Below are 23,541 nucleotides of genomic sequence, written 5' to 3'. Positions count from 1 at the left end.
CTGAATGTCAGCACATTAGGCCCCATCCGATCAAGATTCAAGAGGAAAAGGAAAGAAACAAACGAGGCTCATGTGAGACTGGATGAATGTCTTAGGATTTACATATGACATTCGCCACATTGATGTCATACTAGAAAATGAGGCTGTCAGACTCCACCTTTACTGCACACCAGGGCATCTGGATAGGATGCCAATGGCTGCTTAAAGTTGGCCTTCAATGTGCATAGAGACTGCAGTGCTTTGTCACAGATAAGATCTGTGGCCAACACTGCAGCAGCTCGGTAGAAGAGCAGACAGGAAACTGAAGGGAGGAAGCAAGGACAGGCTAAGCTTTGCTTAATTTGAAACATTAATATTCAGGTTCTCTCAGTGGCTTTAGATGCAAGTTGAAATAACCTGCTAAACTGGAGTGTATGCAGAAATGAGTCCAACTGGATCAACATATACAGCATGAGAACAAAATGACTGAAGGATGTAGTGAATAAAAAGGCTATAAATCAGAATCAGCACTTGTATGTCCCCTGTGCCACACTGTGTGATGTGTTAGCTTAAGGGTTTCTGTCACTTTATCCAGTACAATACAATACATAGGTTTCAGGGGAAACACAATTCAGAATGACTTGCTTGAGGCTAAAGGTAACCGTTGTCTGACTTGGATATTTCTGGACTGTGGCTCAAAGCTCTGACTGTGTAAGAAGAAAGCTAGACAGCGCTGTGCTGAAAAACACTAAAGGAAAACCATGAAGCATCTTTCACCACTTTAGAGATCAAAAGTCAACATTTACTGATGCATACTGGTGCATGGTAATAAATTGGGATCAAAAGAGACCACCGTTTGCAGGTGAACAGATTGGTGTGTGTGTGCAGGATAAATTAATGCATTCGCTCTCCACCTCTAATCCCTGGGGTAAATGGATAGCAGGTGCTATGCTAATAACTCTTGATTACTCAGGGAGCACATTTTGAAAAATGACTCCTTATGTGGAACACTTATCAGCAAATTTTATTTGCTTAAGAAAGTGAAGCATCTTATCCCAAAGAAGAGCAAAAAAAATGAGCCGAGCAGTTTTAGAGAAAACCCAACTTCTAATGAGTTCAAAGAGATGCCGAAAGAAAGAATTAGCTTTGACAGAGAGAAAAACAGACAGAAAGGTTAGAGAAAGACAGAACATTAAACCAAACTCTGTGTGGAAAAACAGTGCCATGAAAAGTTCTTCAGCCTTGCAGATTTAATCTTTTTTTGCATTTGTTTCATATCATCAAACACATTTTAACTTCAAATAACCCGAGCAAATACAAAACGTAGTGTTCAAAAGATAATTTCATTTATTAATGTAACAGAGCTATTCAACATAATGGCTGTATGTGAAAAAGTAAGTCAATTACAGTCTTAGCAGCAATAACAGTAATTAAGTGTTTGCAGTAATTGGAATAATTTTTTTTTTTTACATCACTATGGATAAATTTTGACTCATTTTTCATATTGTGGAGGGTTTTCAAGTTCCCATCTGAGCCATCAGACCGTCACACTACAACCGTTATTCTTGGTTTTTCAAAATTCAGATTTACCGCAGATATGATGGGACACACACTCAAATCAATCTCACAGCTGACATGTTGGCCAAGGTTCTTTCTTATTGTTGAGTAATGAACACTGACTTCAAATTAGGTAAATGCATTCTGTTAGCATGTTAAGATATTGTTTGGGGTTATATTGTGCTCTTCTAGATGAGTTGATGTGCTCAGAGTTTTCTTCATTTCTACAGGAGTCACAAATCCTCCAAAATGAATTTTTAACCATTACTTAACTGATAGATGTAAGAAGTTTTGATTCTAATCTGAGTTTGGAACATGACGTGTTGTTTCTGAAATATTTTAGCCTATTGGATGTTGTCAGACAGGTCCTGTTGAGTGAGTTTCTTAATACAGGTCAGGCAGTAATCAGGTCTTGCAGAGGTGATCAGGGATTTTCCAAAAACGTCATTTTGTATTTACTAAGGTTATCCTTGTCAAACTTTAAACATGTTTGATGATCAAAAACATAACACATCTGAAAGGGGAACATGTGTTTTCCAAACCCATATACACATATTTTAAAATAAAAACACAGCTGTCCTGATCAAAATGGTTTTCTGGAAGCTTCCTGTGAAATCAGAAAAGGTCAACATGACATGAGTTGATGTAAAAAGAGGCTCGTTTCCCATCCAAACTCCATCGGACTGACAGCAGTGGATTCTCCATCTTAGCAGGTCACACTGAAAACAGTTTAGCTCCACAAAGAGAAATACAGAAAACCACAGCATGAACACTGGGGAAAAAATGTAGATGAACAGACCAAGTCCTGGTTTCAGGAGCTCTGAACCATGCTCTATGAAAAAAAAAAAAAAACTCATGCAGGAATGACATCTCAACAATCCAGAGGATGGATTTGTGAAGGCTCGCAAGCACATCAAAACAGCCTTGACATTTGCTAACAAAGCAGTTTCCTAGATCCAAACCCACGCCGCGATGCCACCATGCGCAGGAAGGAGGCGCCACCACCGGCTACTTTCCTCTGAGGCACAGGCAAAAAGAGCAGTGCATGCTGGAGAGAGCAGCTGGAGCACCAAAGCGTGTGGAAACTAGAGCTGATACTTCTTAGAGGAAATGACAGGATGAGGAGAAAAGGTGTGTTTCCAAAGCAAGACAGAGGGAGTGCAGGGGAACAGCACAGCTATAATCTGCCATAAACTTTATGAATTTGTCATTTTTAGCTGCTCTTTGCGTCTCAGCTCGCAAGGATCGACTTTCTTCATAAAGTTCAACTATACACCTAAATGAAACACACTTTAGGGGAGTGACCGCTATCATGTAAATTATGTAGCAGTGCTGCAGCGTTTAATAATCCCTGCAGAGGCAAAGTATAGTCCTCACTTTCAATAATTCAGCAGGGCAGGTATGGCACGCAGCTGCCTGGAACAAGCTAAACAAAAGGGCACCTGGAAGGTCGCTAGCACAATGTCAAGGAACAATGCAAAGCCTCATGCAGGCACACACACGGTGGGGAGTACAGCCAGTTCACTGGACGGCACCGCCTATTCTTCTCATGGTGAACAGGTTGCAACCTGGCCTTTGCTGCGCTCGCCTTATCTTCTCATTACCCAGACTGACAGAGGTATTCAGACCAGGAAACAGGTCTAATCATTCTGCAGATAAAGCAGTAGGTCAAAGCTCTCCTTATTCAGTATAATTGATCATGTGGTGGTTATAGAAAGTATTCACCCCCCTGGGAGCAGCAACAGTAAAAGTGTTTTACAACGTTCCATAACATTGTGGAATGATTTTCTGTTACATATTTGAAGTGCCCAATTTTAAAACACGCTTTTAACACATGTTGAGACTTTTGACCTTACTTCCTTTATAGTGTTTTATTGTTCTTATTGTGTTTTATTTGTTCCATATTTTGAGTGTATTTTGAGTGTTAATCTGTACAGCACTTTGTCACTGCTGTTGTTTTAATGTGCTTGATAAATAAAGTAGTAGTAGTTGGATGTTTTAACCTTTTACAAATCGATCATAATAAATGTTTTCTGAAGGTGTAGTTCTCCTGCAGATTGAAACAAACTGTCCTCCAAGACTTCATGTTTAATCTTCTACCTTTACAAACCTTCCAGGGCTGCTGCCAGGAAGGATCCCCACAGCATAATATGGCCACCACCATGTTTCACAGAGAGGATGGCGTGTTTGTGGTGTTGAGTGCCAGACAGCAACTTGTTTTATGGCCAAAAAGCTACATTTTGGTCTCATCACACCAAATAACTTTCTTCCACTTGAGCCTTGATATGAGATTTCTCATTGCTTCTCTCCCATAAAGCTTTGACTGTTAAAAACCCAGCCAACAGTTGTCATCTGCTGCGTAGTCATGGTAACCTGGTGTCTGCTCTCACTAACCTCCTTCATGCACGTTCACTCAGGATGTGAGGATGGCCTAATCTAGTTACATTTAGACATCCTTCCATTTCTTGACGGTGGATTTAACTTAACTCCAGGGATATTCAGTGCCTTACAGATTTTTATATCCATCCCCTGACTGATACTTTTCAATAACCTTTTTTTCAATTTGCTGGATTGTTCTTGTGGATTCAGTCGCCAGGAATACTAATCAACTCATTGAGAGAGTCTAGCATCAATTGACTGGATCTCTGTTGATTTAGGTCAGCCACTTTAAATTGGGTGAATATTTAGTGTTATATTTTTTATCATAATTTTGTAGAAATCAGGTTTCACTTTGACATTAAAGGGTTTTCTTTCTGTCAATAAAGCAAAATTTTGTTGATTATAGTTGATTTGTAAAAGCAAAACAATTATGTAAGTACTTTTTTGGCACTATATTAGAAAATTACGAAGGGATACTGAGTTGTGTATTTCTATATGATGTGAGCAGTTACAGAGTCCTTAAAAGTAATGCTAAAGCACAAGACCTTTGAGAGAAATTTTTTAGGCTTTTCCTCCATTAATTCTTTTTACCCTTTAAAATAAAATATTTTATTGCAGCATCTTACACTGAATTTATATAGAAATCCAATATTCGCACCACTAAATCAGAGGAGAAAAAAAACATACCGCATAAAAAAATAATAGTTTCTTATAAAAATCCCCAAAGCCAATCTTATCGGTAGCAGTTTGTCTTCTATGGCATTTCACAAAGTCGGAGCATACAAAGAGGAACATCTTTGACCATTTCTCTTAGAACAATCTAGATTATCCTTATATACACATTTTAAGTTGCAACCCAGTCTTTTCTGGTTGGAAAAAAAAATAAATGCACTGTCTGGCTGCAGTCCTGTCCAAAGTAACCATAAACTAAAGTGAAGATGTAATCTGCCGAATCTGCCGCAGTCTTACACTTGCTGAAGCTGAGATTTGCTAAAAAGAAGAAGAAAAAAAGCACTTATTCAGCTGTTCCCCTGAACTAATAAAAGTAAGACACTACACACTTCGTCGTATCAAAGGTGTGAGCAATTAAAAGAAGAGGAAGTTCAGGCTACGAGGAGGAAAAGTACACAGGAGTAAGAGTGGAGAAGTGGTGACTACAAAGTGCAGTTAATCATTCAGGTGCAACACATGCTGCCCGGCACACACCCCATACCTGCCAGAAGTCCTGCAGAGAGGGAGGGACAGAGCGACACGGAGACGAGGACGGAGGGAGGGAGGGAGACAGAGGAGAATTAGAAAAGGTGGAGAACCAGACAAGGGGAGGGGAGTTCGTGGGTGGAGATTGGGGTAATCAGTAGGCAGTATGATTTGGAGCAGAGAAAAATGTGTGGGGTGGTTGAGAGATGTGGAACCGAGGATGACGGTTTTTATAAGGGAGGGAGGAGAGGAAAATATGGAGGGGAGGAATCATTTTGGGGGGGGATAAAAGGGGGCTGCTGATTAGAGCATGGGAGAGTAATCAACAGTGAACAAAAGCAACACGTGGTCGCATTAACGTTTCTGGCAGCTGAAAGCTTGTACGCACCATGATGGTGGTAGAGAAAAATCCCATTAACAGCTGAGAGCAGCACAACAATTTATGATCACATAAAAATCCATTTATAAACAGAAAAAAAACCACAAATGGGGACAAAATATCCAGCTTATAATGCCAATTTTAAATTCAGACTGATCATAAAACGAAATGATCAGTAGGTAAACATTATTTACAGTCTGCAATTATAGAGAGAATATATTTACCTCTTTAAATGTTCCATAAGATGGAGAATAGTTGGCTAAAACATTTTTAAATACAACCATAAAAAGGTCAAAGAGGGGCAGGTGCATCTAAATAACTTTCATCATGAACTATAAAGTCAATCTCTTCCAATCAATCAATAAAAAAGTCACAATTGAATTGACAAATTTAAATTGCAGAGATTCATTATGCAACAAGTGACTTATTTTTGATGATTATAGCTAACAACTAATGAAAAGCCCCAAACAAAATAAAAATTTTCCATGAGACCAAACACAGAGAAGTGTTGTTCATGTTACGTTCTACACATTCATTCAGTAGATGGACATCGTTTTCAGAAGGCTAGTATTTCTGCATTAAACTTTTAATGTAATATTCAAATTTTCAGAGAAACGAAAATGTGGGTTTCAGTAGCTGCAACAGAAATAAACAAGCAAAAATAAAACACAATATGTGATGTACCTATGAGGTTTACTTTTTTAAAGTTAATTACTGGAATTAAATAAATATACTTGCATAGACTAATCGTGACAAAGTATTTCAGAATGAAAGCAATATTCACTAGATTGCATTATAAATTTCTATATTTTAACATTCAGCCTTTAAATGAACATGAGATTGATTTTTTTTTTTGACCAAAGCATTTTTAAATGCAATCACCAAAAGGACAAAGAGGCTGCACAGAAAGAAAGCTCTTGTTTTACTCACATGACCTCCATGACATCAACTTTAGCGCCTGCTTACCACTCCACCCCAAGCTACAGCCCTCTTTTTTCCACCTTTATCCTCAAAACTCATTTACTCACTACTAATGTTCCACCATTGGCTATTCAGAGTCTAACGTCTTGGCATTTTTATTTTATTGCTATTTTTGGCAGCTGATCATACTGCTTTATTCTTCCTCCAACTAGTTAGAAGAGCTCATAAAGCTGCAGAGGAATCACATGTCACTCTGAGCAGCCGGGGTGGGTGCAGCCGGTCACAGAGGGAAAGAAACACCAGGGTCCCTCTGGTCATGGCAACGAATTCTCCTGGGTCAACCGAAGCTAAATATGGTACCACAGTAAAAGTCATGTGTCTGGAGATTTGCATGGCAAATAAAAGAGACATGTGGCCTTGAGATATGGGCAGCATTTACATAAGGGCTGTAAATGAAAAGTGTGTAATTTTGATTTTTGGAATCAACACCTTGCGTTTTTGACTAGTGAATGCCACAAGCTCTTTAGATATACATTTTAAATAAGGGTAATTTGAAGTTTCATCAAATATAGAAGAAAACAAACATGGGTCTTGTCAAAGACACTGACTCTTTGGGGCTTAGTGGGGTTCATCATTATGGAGATTAGGAGCAGATTTATTCCAGCCCGAAGGCTGATAAATTTCATAATGAGATTGGCAACTACAATCTTCACACTTATGATTCTCTATTATGAAACGAATAAGGATGGGCAGCTCATGGCGTGGAGGAAAACTCATTTATATCTTTGACAGCATAAAAAAAAAAAGAAGAAAAAGGTCACAACTCAAAATTAAAAGAAGCTGTACTGTTCTAATTATGGAAATGGTGACTCAAAGTCATGATTTTTTCCTTGATGATGGTAAATAGAAAAAAAAGATTGCTTGAGGCCTGAGATTCAGTTAGTCTGTTGGCAAGTTGAGACAGCTACAGACCCCTTTGAACCTTTTCACATTGTTTTTGTAAATAAACAAACGTAAGTATTCTTACTTAAATTTTACAACACTCAGAAGTGGAAGAAAATGCATGAGGTACACACTGCATTTGAATTTCAGCTGTACATTTTTGTGGCATGTTTCTGCATTTTTAGTCCATCTTGCATCACTGTAGTTCAAGCTGAATGTTTAGGGGTATCAGAGTAAAGGGGTTGAATACAAATGCAGAACACAATTTTCAAACTTTTGAAATAAAAAAACTCATCATTTTCCATCCACCACATATGTAACATGACAAAAAACCAATGGGAAAAAGTTCAAGGGGTCTAAATACTTAGCAAGGTGCTTGGCCCTTAATCAAAAAGCGTACTTAACGACACAAATAACTTAAATAGCTAAAATGTACATTGAAATAGAGCAGTAATGATTGAATTATATATATATTTTTTTTCATAAATAAGACTGATACTTCTTACCTTCCCATCATAGCGTTTCACAATGAACTGATCCAGGCCGAGATCTGAAGACGACACATGAAACAAAGACATGCAAATTATCAGAAACAGTCTAAAAATGGATATTAGGAAAACATAACACAGCAGCCTGAAGCTAGGAGACGATACAATGTCATTACTGGACTTCCTGTGATCAATGACCCACAATGGAGATGGATAATAGCCATTAATAAACCATTTCCACTGCTCCAATTCTTTAAAATAAACAGTCTTCTGCATCCAGCTTTTACTATCCTGATGATTTCAAGTTACCTTTAGTGGTTAGAATGACAAATATGAGATAAAATAAGCGCTTAGAAGGTATCTCTGTACATGATAAGGGAGATATGATATGGAGGTATTAGTCAAATTTTGGGCTATCATGACATATATCCAACAATAGAAATAACAAACTGTGTAAACAGAACATTTTGAAGCCTCTACTGATTATCTGCACATAAACACACTAGTTATTGAGAAAGGAAATGCTTAAAAGAAGAGATTTAGAGCTTAAATCCTCATTTTCAACTAGAAAAAACTGAAATGTGGTCAGAAATGTACAGATAATTTTTTCCATGAAAATGGAAACATCCCATGGCATGATGGTACCACCAACATTTTTCACAGTAGACATGATCTGTTCAGGGTTGTTCCCATGGTGCTTTGGAAAAGTGGCATTTTATAGTTTTCGGACCAGAACACCTTTCACACGTTTACTGTGTCCACTACATGATTTCTGGCAAACTACAATAAGGAATCGTTTTCCAACAATTAAAAATATCTTACTGCTCTTCCATAAAGGCCAGATATGTGGCATTCACGATTAATGACCAAGTTACCAAGAACCTTTTAGCTGTTTTGTCTGATTTATGCTCTCCCTGTGCAGCCCGGCTTTTTCAGATGGATGGCCATTTCTTGGTAAAAGATATTCAAAGCTTTGGTATTATTTTTTTACCTAACTCAGCTTGAACTCCTTTACTGATGTTTGAACCTGTTCATTAATGTTCTCCAACAAACTTCTCTGGCTTTCACAGACCAGCTGTGTTTATACTGGGATTACATCACATATAACACTTACAAATTAAGAGATTTATGAAGGCAATGGCTTTTATTCAGTGGTAAAAAGAGTAAAGGAGGCTGAATATATATGTACACCTCATGTTCCAGATTTTACTGTTAAAGTCATTATAGAAACCATGGATAATTACTTCTTTCAAGTCACAATTAAGTGCTGCTTTATGTTTGTACATCACAAAGAATCTCAATAATATATGTAAAAATGAGTGGTTGTACTTAATACTTTCGCAAGAATCATATTTGGGGAAAATTCTCCAAATTTGTATTTTATTTAGAAGGAAATTCAGGTTATGTTTCACTGAATAAAACCCCACATGTCTCGTCTTATGCTACAGAGAAAAAACCTCTTTCTGCTGAAAAACAAAACAACAGAAGCAGAACAAAGTCTGTCATCTGCAGCTCAGACCTCATTATCATTTCTCTACAAATGTACAGTTTGGACATATTTGGGTTATGGGCCAAGAGAAGCCGAGAGTGAGTTGGTTGCTTATAATGAAGCTGGGTAAACTATAGCTTTTTCTAATCCTGGGAGAGCTGCAGTACCACAAACCATGGAGGAAAGGTATTAGATCCAACTACTGAAGTTTAATAAGGGGCCAAGCTAGGAGCAGCCTTGAACGTGATTAGAAGATGAAGGTGGTGGGGTGAGGAAGGTCAGTGTAAACGTGTCAGGCCGTGTTAAGTCCTTATTAAGAGGTCTTGGATGTTTTTTCTGTGAATGAATCCTCCTAGGGTAACAGTCCTCACATGCTGTGAATTCCACAGCAAAACGTATGATGCAATCGCATCCCATAAAATGTCACTCAAATCCAACACAGTTTTTACGTTGAATAATCAGGATGTGTGGCGCTGAAACATGTGTTAATGTTCGGCTTCCCGTGGCTGTAGATCAAATCTCTCTCACTGGGTGTCCGCTCGACGCCTGAAATCTGCTCCAGGTTCAGCCGGCTAATTGAAACAGCAACTGCTGTGTTGTGATTCCCTGAACTCCACCCTGCCCACCAGCCCTCCTCATAGCGACGGGTATCTTTATAAGAAGAGCTGTCATGCAGTCTGAGTTAAGAGCTCCTGTAGCTAAAATAGAGCTACAGGAGCTCTATTTTAGCTCCTGTAGCTAAAATACAGGAGCTCTTAACTCCTGGGAAGGTATTCAGGAATGCTGATACAGCAGCTTTGACTTTTATTAGGAAAGATGTACGAAAAGAGCCTTTAAATTTGTTTGTACTGGTATCGCATTAGTAGCATTAGTACTAATTACTTAGCATTTAAGTTGAGTACGAAGTCATTAGTATCAATCTTGTCAACATCCCACCAAGCTCCAATAAAATAAAATAAATGTAACTTAAGTATTTTTAATGTCTACTTTAATGTTTAGGTTGATTAAAGTGCCCAAGAACTTAATATAATCTAATACAATATCTAATACAGGATTTTTTTTGTTTTGTTTTGTTTTTTACATTTTAGTATAAATAAAACCATCACACTTACAACATGAAGGGATTTAAAGCATTTAAATCAAATTAAAATTTCTTCATTGTAACGTAAAATTTTTCATACAGAATGTAGATGACTGTAAGGGAGGCAAAATGTCTCCAAAGGTCACTGCTACAGCTGTTTCATGCCAGAGACTTGTTTATGTCAGAAACACTGATGTTGACCCTTTTGGGTGAAGGTGTGTTCTGTCCTTTGGCTAGACGAGTAAATCCACATTCCTGTAACTTTCCATGGGTTTGTCATTCAGGAAGGGCAGCATTTTAGAATCTAAAGGCACTTAAAATAAAAATTATTTCAAGTAATTCCTATAACAACAGCATAGTTAGAGTTTTATATTACTTAGTAATTCACTTCCTTTATAGATTCCACTTCAGCTACCAGTTGGTGGAGGGATTTTATCAACAGCAACTCACAGTTTAAAACAAGAACCCAATGAGTTTTATGTGCTTGAAGTAAACTTCATCTGCAAATTTAGAAAGGATCGAGGGATCAGCAAGTCGCCATGACAACCATTAGACACCTCATTAGACATCTCATTGCCAATCCGTTGTCTGGGAGGCAAGCCCAAAAAAGTCTCTTCTGTCCCAACATGAGATGAAGATTGAGTTTATGGCAACAGAACCTCAAGAGGGACCAGGAATTGTTTCAAGAGTTGATGATGCAAACTCCATAAAAAACCAGGACATGTTTTATTAAAATCAGATGATAATAGGTCATTATCAGGTCTTTCAGCAGATAAACCCAACAGAAAACCTGTGGGGTGAACAGAACATAAGACAATCTAGAAAGTTTGTAAATGATTGGTCAAAGATCCCTGTACACTCTGGCCTTGGGATTTGTTATAAGAGGAGACTAAAGGCTGTCCTATTAGCAAAAGTAGGTTGTAAAAGGATTAACAGCAAAGTGTCATTGGATTCCCCCTGACTGAATAAATGTACTCAACTTAAACTATACATATTCTAAGGATCTTTTTCTGAAAATGTGCCATTACGTTTGGAGAGATTCATGTTCATAGTAGTAATGAACCTCGACTGCTATACAGTGTGTTTTATGTGTGCATTTGAGGTTTAATATCTAATTCTGGCCTTATAGTTTACACTCTCTTGAATTTACAACATTCTTATGATACAAGAAACAAAAATAAGAGTAAATATGAACTGTGGTGAGAAATATGCTACCCTCCAGAGACTAAGCAGAGGAACTCACTCTCAGGCTGCTTCTCATTGGGTGTGATGGAGCGGATGAAGTCCTGGGGGGTCATGTAGACCTCGGCATCCCCGTGCTCGTTGATGACCTTCAGAGTGGCAAAATAGCGGAAAATCTTGTCTGGAGTCGAGTACGCCCTGATTCTGTTCTCATACTCCATCACCTGCCAAGCGATCGAGAGTTAAAAATTAACTAAAGCTTAAACACATTAGGCATGAAACATTTCTAAGCAGTTTATTATTAATTGTAATAAATCCAGCTGTTCTGTGAAGGCCTCAGGGGTTTAGAACACAACATTAGATAAGATACATCATCACGGACGCCAGGCGGAAAAACTAGCAGTGCACTCTGGATTTGAATGCACAATCCCCAACGTGAAACATGATGGTGGCAGCACAGTTGATGCAAAGATGGAGGGAGCAGAACAAAAGGTAATCCTGAATGAAAACCTGATAGGACTTTGACTTGAGACTGGGACAGAGGTTTATCTTCCAGCAAACCAAGTCCAAACATTCGGCTGGAGCTAATGAAGAAATAGTTTAGATCAAGGTATATAAATATTCAAGTGTTTCTATATATTAAAAAAATTTACATAAAAAAGGTGAAAATACCAATAAAATACATATTAATATGTAGTCACTTCAAGCAACAATACAGGTTAAAGTTGCAAAGTAAAGTAATTGGGTATCTGTGAATCATAAAATCAAAATCCTAAGGTTGGGGTTTTGAGTTTATCGCAGTATGTTCTGGTTCTATTGTGACAGTAATGAAGATTATGATAAAAAAACAACTATTACTTATTTTTAGGTAACTGCATGATTGTGACACAGTATTCATACCGTTCTTGAAAAACAATCCTATTTGAAACAGGCATCTTTAGGAGACTACTTACTTAAAAAGTGCTATTTATATCACTAAGTTGCACACAGTAGCTGCATTTAATCATAAATTCAGGTTTACTGATATTTATTGATGTTCTTGAACTGTGGACAAAATAGCAAAAGTAACATTTCTGATCATACTGTCAGTTTTGTTTTTTCACTTACAAACAATAATTGAAATTTATCATGACTGTTTTGTAAATTTTCACAATAAATGATCAACAAAACGATAACAGTCCAATGCTACTCTACGTTCTACATTGAGGAAAATCTCCTTGCAGAGCCTAGACAGCGAGTGAGCGGTGAATCAGAGTGAAGAAGCAGGAAAGTTAGCCATCAACTCAGATGGAGCAGTTTATTAACCTCTTTCCCGAAGCAACACATCATCAGAAGAGGAAGTCGGTGCTCTCAGGGTCACAATGACTGGCAGCTTCAAATGAACGAAGACCGTTGAGTTATTGCAGCCGCACAAACACAATCAGCACTGCATCAATGACGTGTCCAACTGATTCTGAAAACAGAGCTAATTTATTCAGCTCTGTTGCACACATTAGTTACATGCACTGTTTGTTTTAACCATCTACTTTCAGCAGAGTATCTGAAACAGATGCTGCATTGCTGGAAAACTGACAGAGCGCTGCGAGTTTGGAAGCTAAGTGGTCCTTTCATGTGACACAGAGCAAGCTGCTTACAACAGCTACTCCCCATGGAGCACAACACGTTTTAGAGCTTCAGGTATTTCAGCCTGTCATTATGTTCAATTTGGTAAAAGGGTGTTTGTGAGACAGATACACAAACCAAGTGCAGAGGAGAGGTTTTTCTTCTGATGCAGTGTGCTTCACCACTTATGAGTCTGTTGAATCTTTAGGTATCAAATAAGTTTCACTTGCTTTTCAGTCATGCAACATTTAACATCGGCATTAAATGCAAAGGCCTACATGCACAAAAAACTGGGAAAATATCCAAACATCCAAGACTCTTGTTTATTTTTTTATTTAGATGTTTAGATAAGTGAACCAGTGATATTAATGAGGGTTAGGTTACTTGAGACCTTATTTAAAAACGCTTGTAACTGTCTATTTTACTAGTTCAACACCAAATATACATTACAATGGTTTAATAGGCACAGTGGAAACCATTTTAGCACTCCAGCAGTCTTCCTCATCTCAAATCTTGGGGGAACAACCAATCAGCGGCAAGGAAAATGAATGGCCCTCCTGGATTGGCTGGTTTAAAAATGCCAGGCGAAAGCGTGTCACGTAGCTGTGCGTCTGGGTTTTGACACTTTCAAAGCTGCATTTTCTTTCAGATATTTTAAATATGCTCTCCAAAATGGCTCACGAAAATGTGGGTTTCCTGCAAATAATTTGAAGTAAAGTTGCACCGAAAAACATGCGAATAGATCAATCCATGAATACAGAACGTTTACCAAATTTTATAGCTCTACCAAGATTTTTAAAATATTGTAACTAAGCCTTTATATAATTGATAAAATATCAAGACCTCTTTCACAAGGGGGACTTGGCATGTCATTGTGGACAAGATAGACAACAACAAAAACAACACATAAAGTGCAGAAGTTATTGCTGCAGTAATAATTTAAAGGTAAAAATATAAGATTACAGTAATAATTTAAGATGTTAAACCTCAGCACAGTTTGAAGAATTTCTGTTGTCAGTTTCTTAAGATGGAGCAAAAAGTTTTCAGTGAAACAAGTTCTGACAGTTTCAGTTCAGAGTGAGAGGCGTTCCAAGACGAGAGGGCAGAGATACTGAAAGCCTTATTCCTGTTTCAGTTTGAGCGTGAAGAGCAGAGAAATACCAAATGTAGTTTGATCACAAGGAATAACAGCTTTCGGTTTTAAAAAGAAAAGTGCATAAATAAGTAAGAAACAAGCTAAAAGAGCATTGTCAACCAGAGTCATCCACTGTGTATATGAAGAACTCAAGGACCGTAGGCAACAAGTTGAAACGCACATCAACACATCGTCTCCACACTCAAGTATTAGCGAAAAACTAGCAGACGTCAGAGGCTTCTGAGCTCTGAGGCAGAATCATGACTTGTTTAAGTTATAAAAAACGAGCTTCACCATTAATTTGAAGATCACATTTTTAACATGAACATTGACAGAAAGCTCCCCGTTAATAATTAATCAGAGTTACTTGTAGCAAGCAACCAAATAAAGAGTTTTACCTTGAGCAGTTCTTATTAAGAGGATGTTCTTCAAGGAAATAGAAGGGGGAAAAAAGCCTTATTCGGTATTTTTCTGCATTTAAAACCAGTTTTAATTGCTCCAGACAAATCTGCAATACATCAAAGGCGGACTGTAGAAATTTAAATGCCTGAGTGACTGAGTGTGAATAGCCGCTCTCTCAAATATTTGAAGCCTTCTGCATTAGCAAAATGTGGATTAAAGTTTGATACACTGAGATTTAAAGAATTTAAAGTATTTCTATGCTTAGCAAAAAAATCCCTATTCATGACACAAATCTGAGGAGAGGCGTGAAAGGTTATAGCAGGTTTAAATTATAATTTTACAAAATTTTCAAATACCATTATGCAGAATTAACAGTTTGAAAGCAGACTTAACTGTTAACTGATTAAACTGCGAAACTTTATTGCACAAAGTAATTTTTTTTAAAAAGGCAATTATCAAAACATCCTGTCTACTTTCTCAAAAGTAAAAGGAAAATACTGAAGCTTAGAAAACTTTAAACTCTGTTTAAGGTGTGTGTACTTTCCACTGCATTGTAAATCTATAAGTTGGATCATTTCAAGGACGGTGAGAGCATAAATTGCTTTCTGGACCTGAAAGTTTAACCAAGTTTTCTGCTGCTGCGAAGGGAAGAGTGACTGCGCAATGTTCTCATCTGAGTCATAATTCAAATATACCAGAAAATGGCATCGTATTTCATCTTAAAAAATGGCCCCTATTGTTCATATTTTCCCTCCTCACTCATTTTTATAATAACAACAACAATTATAATAATAATAAGCAACGAAGAGTGTTTATTTGGCAAGAAAGCCCGTCTCTGTTGGTCACCCTTCTGTTTTCGCTTTGTCATCTGATGCCTAATTAAAAGCAATAAAATCCTCAAAGGTAATAAATTTCTGTTGTTTATGACAGTGGAAATGCATACTGATTACCTCCATATGTCACTTTAAATGCTTGCTTAAAATACACTAGCGTTTGCAAATCGGACATCGATTATTGGACGCCGTTCTGGAGAGTGACTGAACAGCTGCAGGCCTATAGTTTATTGATTACCTTGCGGTCACGGAATCCTGAGCGGGGTTTCTTCTTCTTCCCCTCTTCGTCTCCCTCGTCTCCGCTGCTGGACTCCACCGATTTCTCCGAGTCTGCGTCCCTCACGAAATCGGCTTCCTCTCCAGCCACTCGCTCAGAGTGTTGAACAGAAGGTCCTGCATCAGCATATGCTCTGGTGTTTAGGGATTAAAAAACAAAAACACAAGAGAAATTAATCTTAATACCACCAAAATGGTTTTATGCTTTACAAATTGAAGTGGAGTTATGAAGCGGAGTTCAGACTTTAATTTGAAGTTTAATGTGAACTACGGCAACGAAGCAGAAAGGTGTTTTTCCACAGGGATAAAAGCAAAGTCCCACTTAACCATTTTTATGCGACTGAATTGAAAGTTGAAGTAATAATAAAAATAATAATAAAAAGCACCAGGAAGGCTAAATAATTCAAATTAATGCGACACGAGGAGAATGAAGTGTGCGGTGAAGGTCTGGAACCGTCTCATCCCATCAGTCTAAAATGCCCTGAGGCTCCATCAATCACTGCGCCTGGCTGCTGCAGCACAGTCGCTCTGTCCCTAAAGAGTTTTAGCTTTAGCACCCCCCTTCTCTCTCCCACAATGCTCTGCCTTAACTAAGCACCAGTCTTCTGACTAAAGCCATAAAACACTGAGAATAATTCCATTATATTAGAAGTGCTAAAAACTAAAACAGCTCATCTGACAGGGAAACCACTTCACAAAGGTGAGGAACTAAGTTTAACAGGTAGAGGAAAAAAAAAAAAGCTTAAACTTATCATTTAATGAGAAGCAGGACCAAAGTCTTAAAAGCTGGTCACTTATATTCTTATAAAGAGGCAAACGTGTGCGACAACGTCTCTTACCTGTTCCAGAGAAGTCCAGCACTCGCAGACGCACCAGTTACACCAGCCAGGGCGGCCAGCATCAGCCTCCTCCGGCCAGACGTGCTGGCCGCCCCGCTGTGATAGCAGCGGCGGGACAGCTGGGTCAGTCCCACTGAGACTGCAGACAGAGCCCGCAAGCGGAACATGCTGCAGAGAGAGGAGACTGAAGTTACTCAACGTGATGACACAGATATGACCATATTCACTGTTGTTATTAAGTGTTTCTTTAGCCGTATAAACTGTAATAAGGTGAACATTGTAGGTGTGTCTGTTTCAATTGAACAGACTAAGGAGTTTCCAGTTCCAAGGATTGATCCAAGGATTCCCACAATGAAGAAGTATGGTGTTTTTGATGTGCTTGTCAGCCATCAGCCATCCCAATCAGCAGGACCGATTTGGAAAAGACATTACCTAATTTCACGTGACTATGTCTTACAAAAAAAAAAGTGTACTGCATGCCGCTAACAGTAAAAGAGGGGAGATAGCATAACTCAACTGCCGTTGTTCCACAAAAACCACCGGTGACCATGCAGAAAAGAAAGAAAAAAAAAATGCTTAAAAATTTTCCATTCAATAAATTACTAAGTTTATGCTAAGTTGAAATAATGAACCAAATTATGAGTAAGGTAGCATTGTTTTGTTTGTTTACAGTAATGAGGAAGTTGAACGTAATATATATATATATATAAGCATAAATCAGCATAAATCAGCAATTTATGCTGATTTGCATAACATTAAAAAATATGTCCTGGCCTGGTTATGATTAAATGCACTTTTACACATGCTTATCAGTGAGTTTATGGATTTTTGCACACAGCATTTAATTCTGAATCATACATTCACCCCATTTTACTTGAGCACCTCTTCTGTAGAGATCATGGCTTATGTTGGTTTAATTTTTTCAAACTATCATGTTCCCAAAAATCATTTAAAAATTATCCCATCTAAAATAATTTAGAAACTCTTTTTCTGCCACATAAATAGCCAATAAAAACACATTTATGTCTTTTTAGATTATATTTGAGTAAAAATAATGACTTTGTCCAACCCAATGTGAAGATCTGAAAAGCCGTACCAGGAAAAATATTTATACAGCACAATTAACATTTCCCTTTATGAAACCGTCTTCACGAAGCACTAGAGGCAAAACGAGACATTATTCAAATCGGTGCATAAATATACTGGAACCTTCCTTCAACACAAAGCGATGCTGAAACTAATTTCTAGCAGTGCGGCTAAGCTCCAGAACTACATTTTAAGCAGTGCTGCTGTCTCTTAACTCCTGTCACGCAAAGATGATTAACAATTAAGCAGAGGTCTGCAGCGGTGTGTCTGTAGCTCCCATGTGGGCACTTTTTAAACCAACTGACGGAGAAGTTAACATCAATGAGGCCTACAACAACCACCTGTTGTCACTTTAACAATTGAGGAATTAACTACCAAATGGATTCAGCAGGAGAAAAACAAGACATTGAGAATGCTATTTGTAGTTCTCAGTAGCATGCCACAATGAAGGCTGAAGGAAAAAGTGACACCTGAAACGAGCGCAGCCGAAAGGTTGCACCATTTTAGAAAATCATCTGTTATTGCTAATTTTCTTCTTTACTCTCTGCTGTGAGAATCTGTCTAACTTGCCAAAGTGGCATAAAAATCTAAGTTCATGACATTTGGAATATAATATGTTAGCCAACGGTTATTTCACTCCAAAACAGTTCTTTATGATATGAATATTGCACAGGCTGATAATACAATTATGTAATTTAGCCTTGCACGTCAATCATCTTGGCCGTTGCGTGACAAAAAGCCCAAGCAAAAGGGTTTTTGTTCCTTGTGTCAGACATGTTAGCGAACAGACATGTTCACTAACATACCTGAAAGCAGTCTGCTCTAAAAGCAAACATCTGGTTAGTTTACATTTATCAGTCATATCTGTAGCAGCAGAAACAGAACCTGCCTGTCAACATAACGTCAAAAATCAACATATTATGCTGGGATCAGCATAATAGATTCCAGAACTGAAGAAAAACAAAATCATTGAAATCAATTTGTCTAAAAATGGTGACAAAACTATTTGTCGTTTTGAGACTCCAGTGAACAAAGTAAGCATTCCTAAACAGGCAATTTATGCTCAAAAAGCCTCCGATGTGGCAGAATGAAAACAATTTCAGTGAAACCAGAGTTTCAGTGAAAGTCTCGCTCTGTTTTTGGAAATACTTGACATAAACAGAGCAGTTATTGCAATCACGTTTTCCAATTACGACCAGGTCAGTAGAAGAACTTAACCAAACCTAGTCAAAGTTTTCATTTTGAGGATTTGGGCCATATAGCTCTATGGTTAAAAATATCATGTCAAAAGTGAAGTTACTATTAATACAGAAGGGGGGCATGAGACCAGCCGATATAACTAAAACTTAGCATTTTACAATTAATCATTTGTTAACTAAAAAAAAAAGCTTCTACTTAATCTGAAAACATCATCTCTGCTGTATAAAGTTTGGAATAAAAATCAAAACACTTGTTACACAACTTGCCATTCAGAAACCCCCAAAAATATTTTCCAGTTAAGAAAAAAAGCTGTAGTGGGTAAAATAATTGTACAAACACCAATCAGGCTTCTTGCAAGCCAGTAATTTCTAGTTTTCTTGAGGACTTGACATGTAGGACACAATTTTCTTTCCAAGGATTATAACACATCAAAACACATTTGTGCAAACTTTCATCCACGTTAAAAAGAATTATTTAAAAAAACAACATTATCTATAAAAGACAAATGGGTACTGCAAGCAATAGCAGCTTTGAATACAATAGAAAATGAAGAGATGATCCTCATTTTCTGTATGCTTCAAATTATAACCTGTATCTGGTTTTTGCTCAACCCAAAACAAAGCTGTACAATACAAGCTGCTCATTACTGCAGCTACAGTCCAAAATTACATAGATTTTAATTTGAACCATGTAATGTAGAGCACAAAAAGAAAAACAGAAGACAAAGTCAAATATGCAACCAATCAATCACTGTGCAACTGGAAAAGGGAAGTGGAAACTGTTAACAATGAAATAGGATTGAAGTGAGAGAAGAGACATGTTTACCTAACATTTTTTTTACGTGGCTCCAACACTGTGAACAGCTAATTATCAAGGGTTAAAACACAGAGAAGGAAACCTGGATGGCATATTTCTGTAATCACACCATCTCTCAGAGTCCTCTGAACAACTGATCAGAAGCTAGATAAACCAAAACCTACTGAGTGTTTGTCTTTATCTAATAAAGTGTCTGTACCCTTCAAAGACAAGACACAGGATTCACAAAGTCACTTTTAGACTCTTTAGAAGTAGAACAACACCAATCATTGAGCCAGAATCAGACAGTTTTCCTTTGACTTGATTGATCAGCAGACAAACATTGAATGCCACCCGGTGTCCAGAGCTCAAATCAACAGAAACTCTGTGGCGGCTCCTTGAAAAGGATTTCTACAAGAGAGCAATCTGAGAGGCTTGTACTTTCTCAGCGATGCTGCAGAGACAAGATGTGGGTTACTTTGTTTTATAAAAATGTGCTTCGTTAAAGCTTTAGTTTAAGTTTTACCTACCTGAACTAAATTATTACACCTTTTTATTTCATCTTAGCTTCTAGCATATTCATTTTTCAGCTGAACTGTACAAGAAAACCTACACACATCACATTGTGACTGAAAAAGGTTTCAAAACGATTCACCAAGGTTTCTCTTTGTTCTTCAAATCCCAAAACATTTGGTATTTTAAAAGGGATGTGTGAACTTTAGTGAGCAACTGCACCTAGATAACCTTTTTTAAAAATAGTGAACCTGTAAAGCTTCAACAGCTTGATGCGTCAAGATGATCTTGTAATTGAATTTCTTCACCTACAGCTTCTATTTGTTACAGTCCTTGTAAATAAAAAAAACAATGGATAATCCAAATTAGAGTTTATTGATCTTAGAGTCTAAGCTCAATAAAAATAAAAATAAAAAGTCAAAGGTTGATTAGTGTCTCTCTAGTTAAAAACGGTCAAATTGTTCACAAATTGTGCATGAAACTTCAGAACAAAAACATTTATTTTAACCTAAAAATCACAAAAGAATCATGAAACATACAGATTCTGATCTGGAAGACTGGCATTTACGGCTGTACTCTCAGTTGAAACTTGTGATCCACTCGAATATTGGTAAAAGCTCAACATCCTGTATTGCTCTGTGATGTTTCCTTCCTCCAAGCCTTGGGCATAAATAGATAGATGGGCTTAATCTATGGAGAAGCAGGAAGCAGAGCATGAACAGCTTTTTGTCTGAAGGCTATGCTCACCATCACCGACCTAAGGAGATAACCTGGATTGATCAAATAATGATTTGGAGAACGCTATCCCAAGCTATAGCTCAACAAGAGCTGCTCCTGACGCTACAGCTGAACCATAGCAACAATCTTCCTGAACAAGCAGCAGAGGGTGGATCAACAATGCTTGTTTAGCTTTGTGACATTAATTGTTAGCACCGGAAATAATGCCCACAAAAAGGAGTTTTGTCAAATTGTTTCCTTTTTTAATCTGACTGTTTAAAACCAGCTTGCTATAGATAGTAGCAGGCAGATGGTTCATCCAATCCGCTGCCAAATATGCTTTGAAAGAGAGGCTAGACAAGCCAAGATGACTCCTCATAAGAAACCATATGGTGCATAAGGTTATACCAATTAAAACTATTTCAGACTTTACTGAAGTATTGGCAGGTCAAGATCTTACTAAAACATTATATCTAAGCAATGTGTGTTTAAAAAAGAACATCACAGACAATGATATCATTACAGACGATAATAGAAGCAGTGTAGTGACTCACGAGAGTCATCGCTGACTGTCCAACTGGAAGATCTGCTTCTTTTTTGTGCAAAAAAAATACAATAATTTCATCCAAGAGACAATACAGTAAAATATTGCAAGTTCCTGATTTAAGGTGTACATTTCATAAAGAAAAAGAAGAGATTACAACATTAACCCTATGCATCAAGTCATAAACAACCAGGGGATATTTTGTATCTGTTATGATCCTGTCATAGTCTAAAGTCAGGAAAAGGTGTGATGTAACTCTATGAAAAAGATGCAAGATCCAAGATGTGAGCTACTTCGGTTTGATCAGATTTAATAACCTGATCAAATACGTTGAAATGTAACATTTTCAGAAAATAATTTAAAATCAATTCCTACAAATGTAAAACTTGAACACTTTTATGACTTCTTACCTGCAAAAGTAAGCAAAATACTCAACTGCAAAGAAAAATAAGCTGATATTTATTAATAGTTAAGTTTGTAGGAAACAAAATGTGATGTTTGTTGAAATATTAAGTTCAGATAGGTGTAAATTCCTTTGCAGTTTGAAGTGGTTTCCAGAAACTACAATGAGACAACCAGCCATCCCCCTTAGGCATAACATCGTGACCACTGCTAGTGTCTTGGTTCTACTTTGTCTGTCAAAACAATCCTGACAAATAGAAGCAAAGTGACATAAACGGATATTTAATTAATCATAGAGGTCACTTTTTTTTTCCATTGGTCTAGTTCTGATGCTTTCATGCCCTTTGTTGGTTCTTTCAGAAAAATATATATCCCACGACTAACAGGTATCATAATGAATAGACACAAGTTATTCACTTTTCACAGTTTTTTGCTTCAAAAGATAAACATGATGCCTTATGACTGCATGTCGTTACTAATCAGGCACAGGAGGAAAAAAAATCCCTTTTAAAATCTCTTAAAATTTATGCTTAAGGATAAGCATAAGGTGTAGGGTGAAGTTCTTAGTTTTATAAATCCCACCAGTGTCTGAACGTCTTTTATTATTTGCCACACATGAGTAACAATATGTCTACAAACATAATGCATATGTTTATTTTGTTGTAACCTTTGATATTCTGCAGTAAACAATGAAGCCCCAAAGTTGTTCTGCTTATAAATAAAGACCTCGCTGTTTTGTTTTTAGCCGTCAAGGTATTTAGCAGCAGTCTACGGTGACCCAAGCTTTATGGTTATCTCACTGATGTATACTACTAAAAACATAATCGTTTTTTAAATCAAATTAAATCTTATAAGCCTCGTCATGGCTCAGGTTTGGCTGTCTCGACATGTAACTATCATCCTTCGCAGCTAATGCTAGTTAGCCACTCAGTGAACGCAGGGATACATTAGTGCTGTCGGCTGCTACTTTACCGACTGGCTAACAGCACAATTCTGTTAACAAGCAATTTTACAGCTACTAAAATACTATTGTCACTCACATTGAAGGCGACTACACCACCCGTTAGTCCAGGTATGTTCAAGTCTTCTCGTTAGGGTTAAACCTCGTCCCCCTCAGAGATGCAGCAGCGAGTTGAGTTCCGTGTTCAGCAGCGGACAGCGGGGAGGGACATCTCTGCAACACCGCCCAACGGTGCTCCACATGCGGGCTCCCCTGACAACAACCCCCTGTCCCGGACGGAAGAACGCTCTCAAAAATAAGGAAATAAGATGTGTTTTTTTGTTGTTGTTTTGTTTTCAGAAATGCTGCATCAGGGTTTAGCTTACTGATAAATTATATCGCACTGTATATTTAAATTGTTTGATGAAGTCTTTTATAAAATCTATAAGGTGTTCTGGCATTATAGTCCTGTATTTAGCTATATTCATCTTCCCATCAAGTCTTAACCAGCCCAACAGTAAATTTCTCCATAATAACTTACCCTTAACCTATTGGCTGTTTTATTTAGTCATAAAGATAGTATTTGTTGACTAATATTGTTTAACAATCAACTAAGGCTCCTCTGCCCACATGTATTTGTAAGGAGAATAAATTACCCACTAC

The 23,541-nt window shown here is 37.5% G+C and overlaps 1 protein-coding gene across 4 annotated transcripts in view; it reads right to left on the bottom strand.

Moving 5' to 3' along the window:
* micu1 (mitochondrial calcium uptake 1) overlaps positions 1-23,129 on the bottom strand; it is a 40,499-nt gene extending 17,370 nt beyond the window's left edge. For 2 of the 4 annotated variants that reach the window (XM_008429960.2, XM_008429961.2), the window contains exons 1-6: positions 22,979-23,129; positions 16,682-16,849; positions 15,805-15,976; positions 11,656-11,818; positions 7,861-7,904; positions 5,129-5,140 (exon numbers count right to left, since the gene is read on the bottom strand). In XM_008429960.2, the coding sequence (XP_008428182.1) occupies positions 5,129-5,140; positions 7,861-7,904; positions 11,656-11,818; positions 15,805-15,976; positions 16,682-16,848 (558 nt within the window). In that variant the 5' untranslated portion in view covers position 16,849; positions 22,979-23,129. The remainder of the gene's footprint in view (positions 1-5,128; positions 5,141-7,860; positions 7,905-11,655; positions 11,819-15,804; positions 15,977-16,681; positions 16,850-22,978) is intronic. The other 2 variants (XM_008429963.2, XM_008429964.2) reach the window with 1 other exon arrangement.
* Positions 23,130-23,541: the final 412 nt, after the last annotated feature.

This window comes from Poecilia reticulata, linkage group LG15 (genome assembly GCF_000633615.1).
Source record: "Poecilia reticulata strain Guanapo linkage group LG15, Guppy_female_1.0+MT, whole genome shotgun sequence".
NCBI lineage: Eukaryota > Metazoa > Chordata > Actinopteri > Cyprinodontiformes > Poeciliidae > Poecilia > Poecilia reticulata.
Note: the sequence above shows the minus strand (reverse complement) of the source record. Positions and strands in the feature narration are given on the sequence as shown.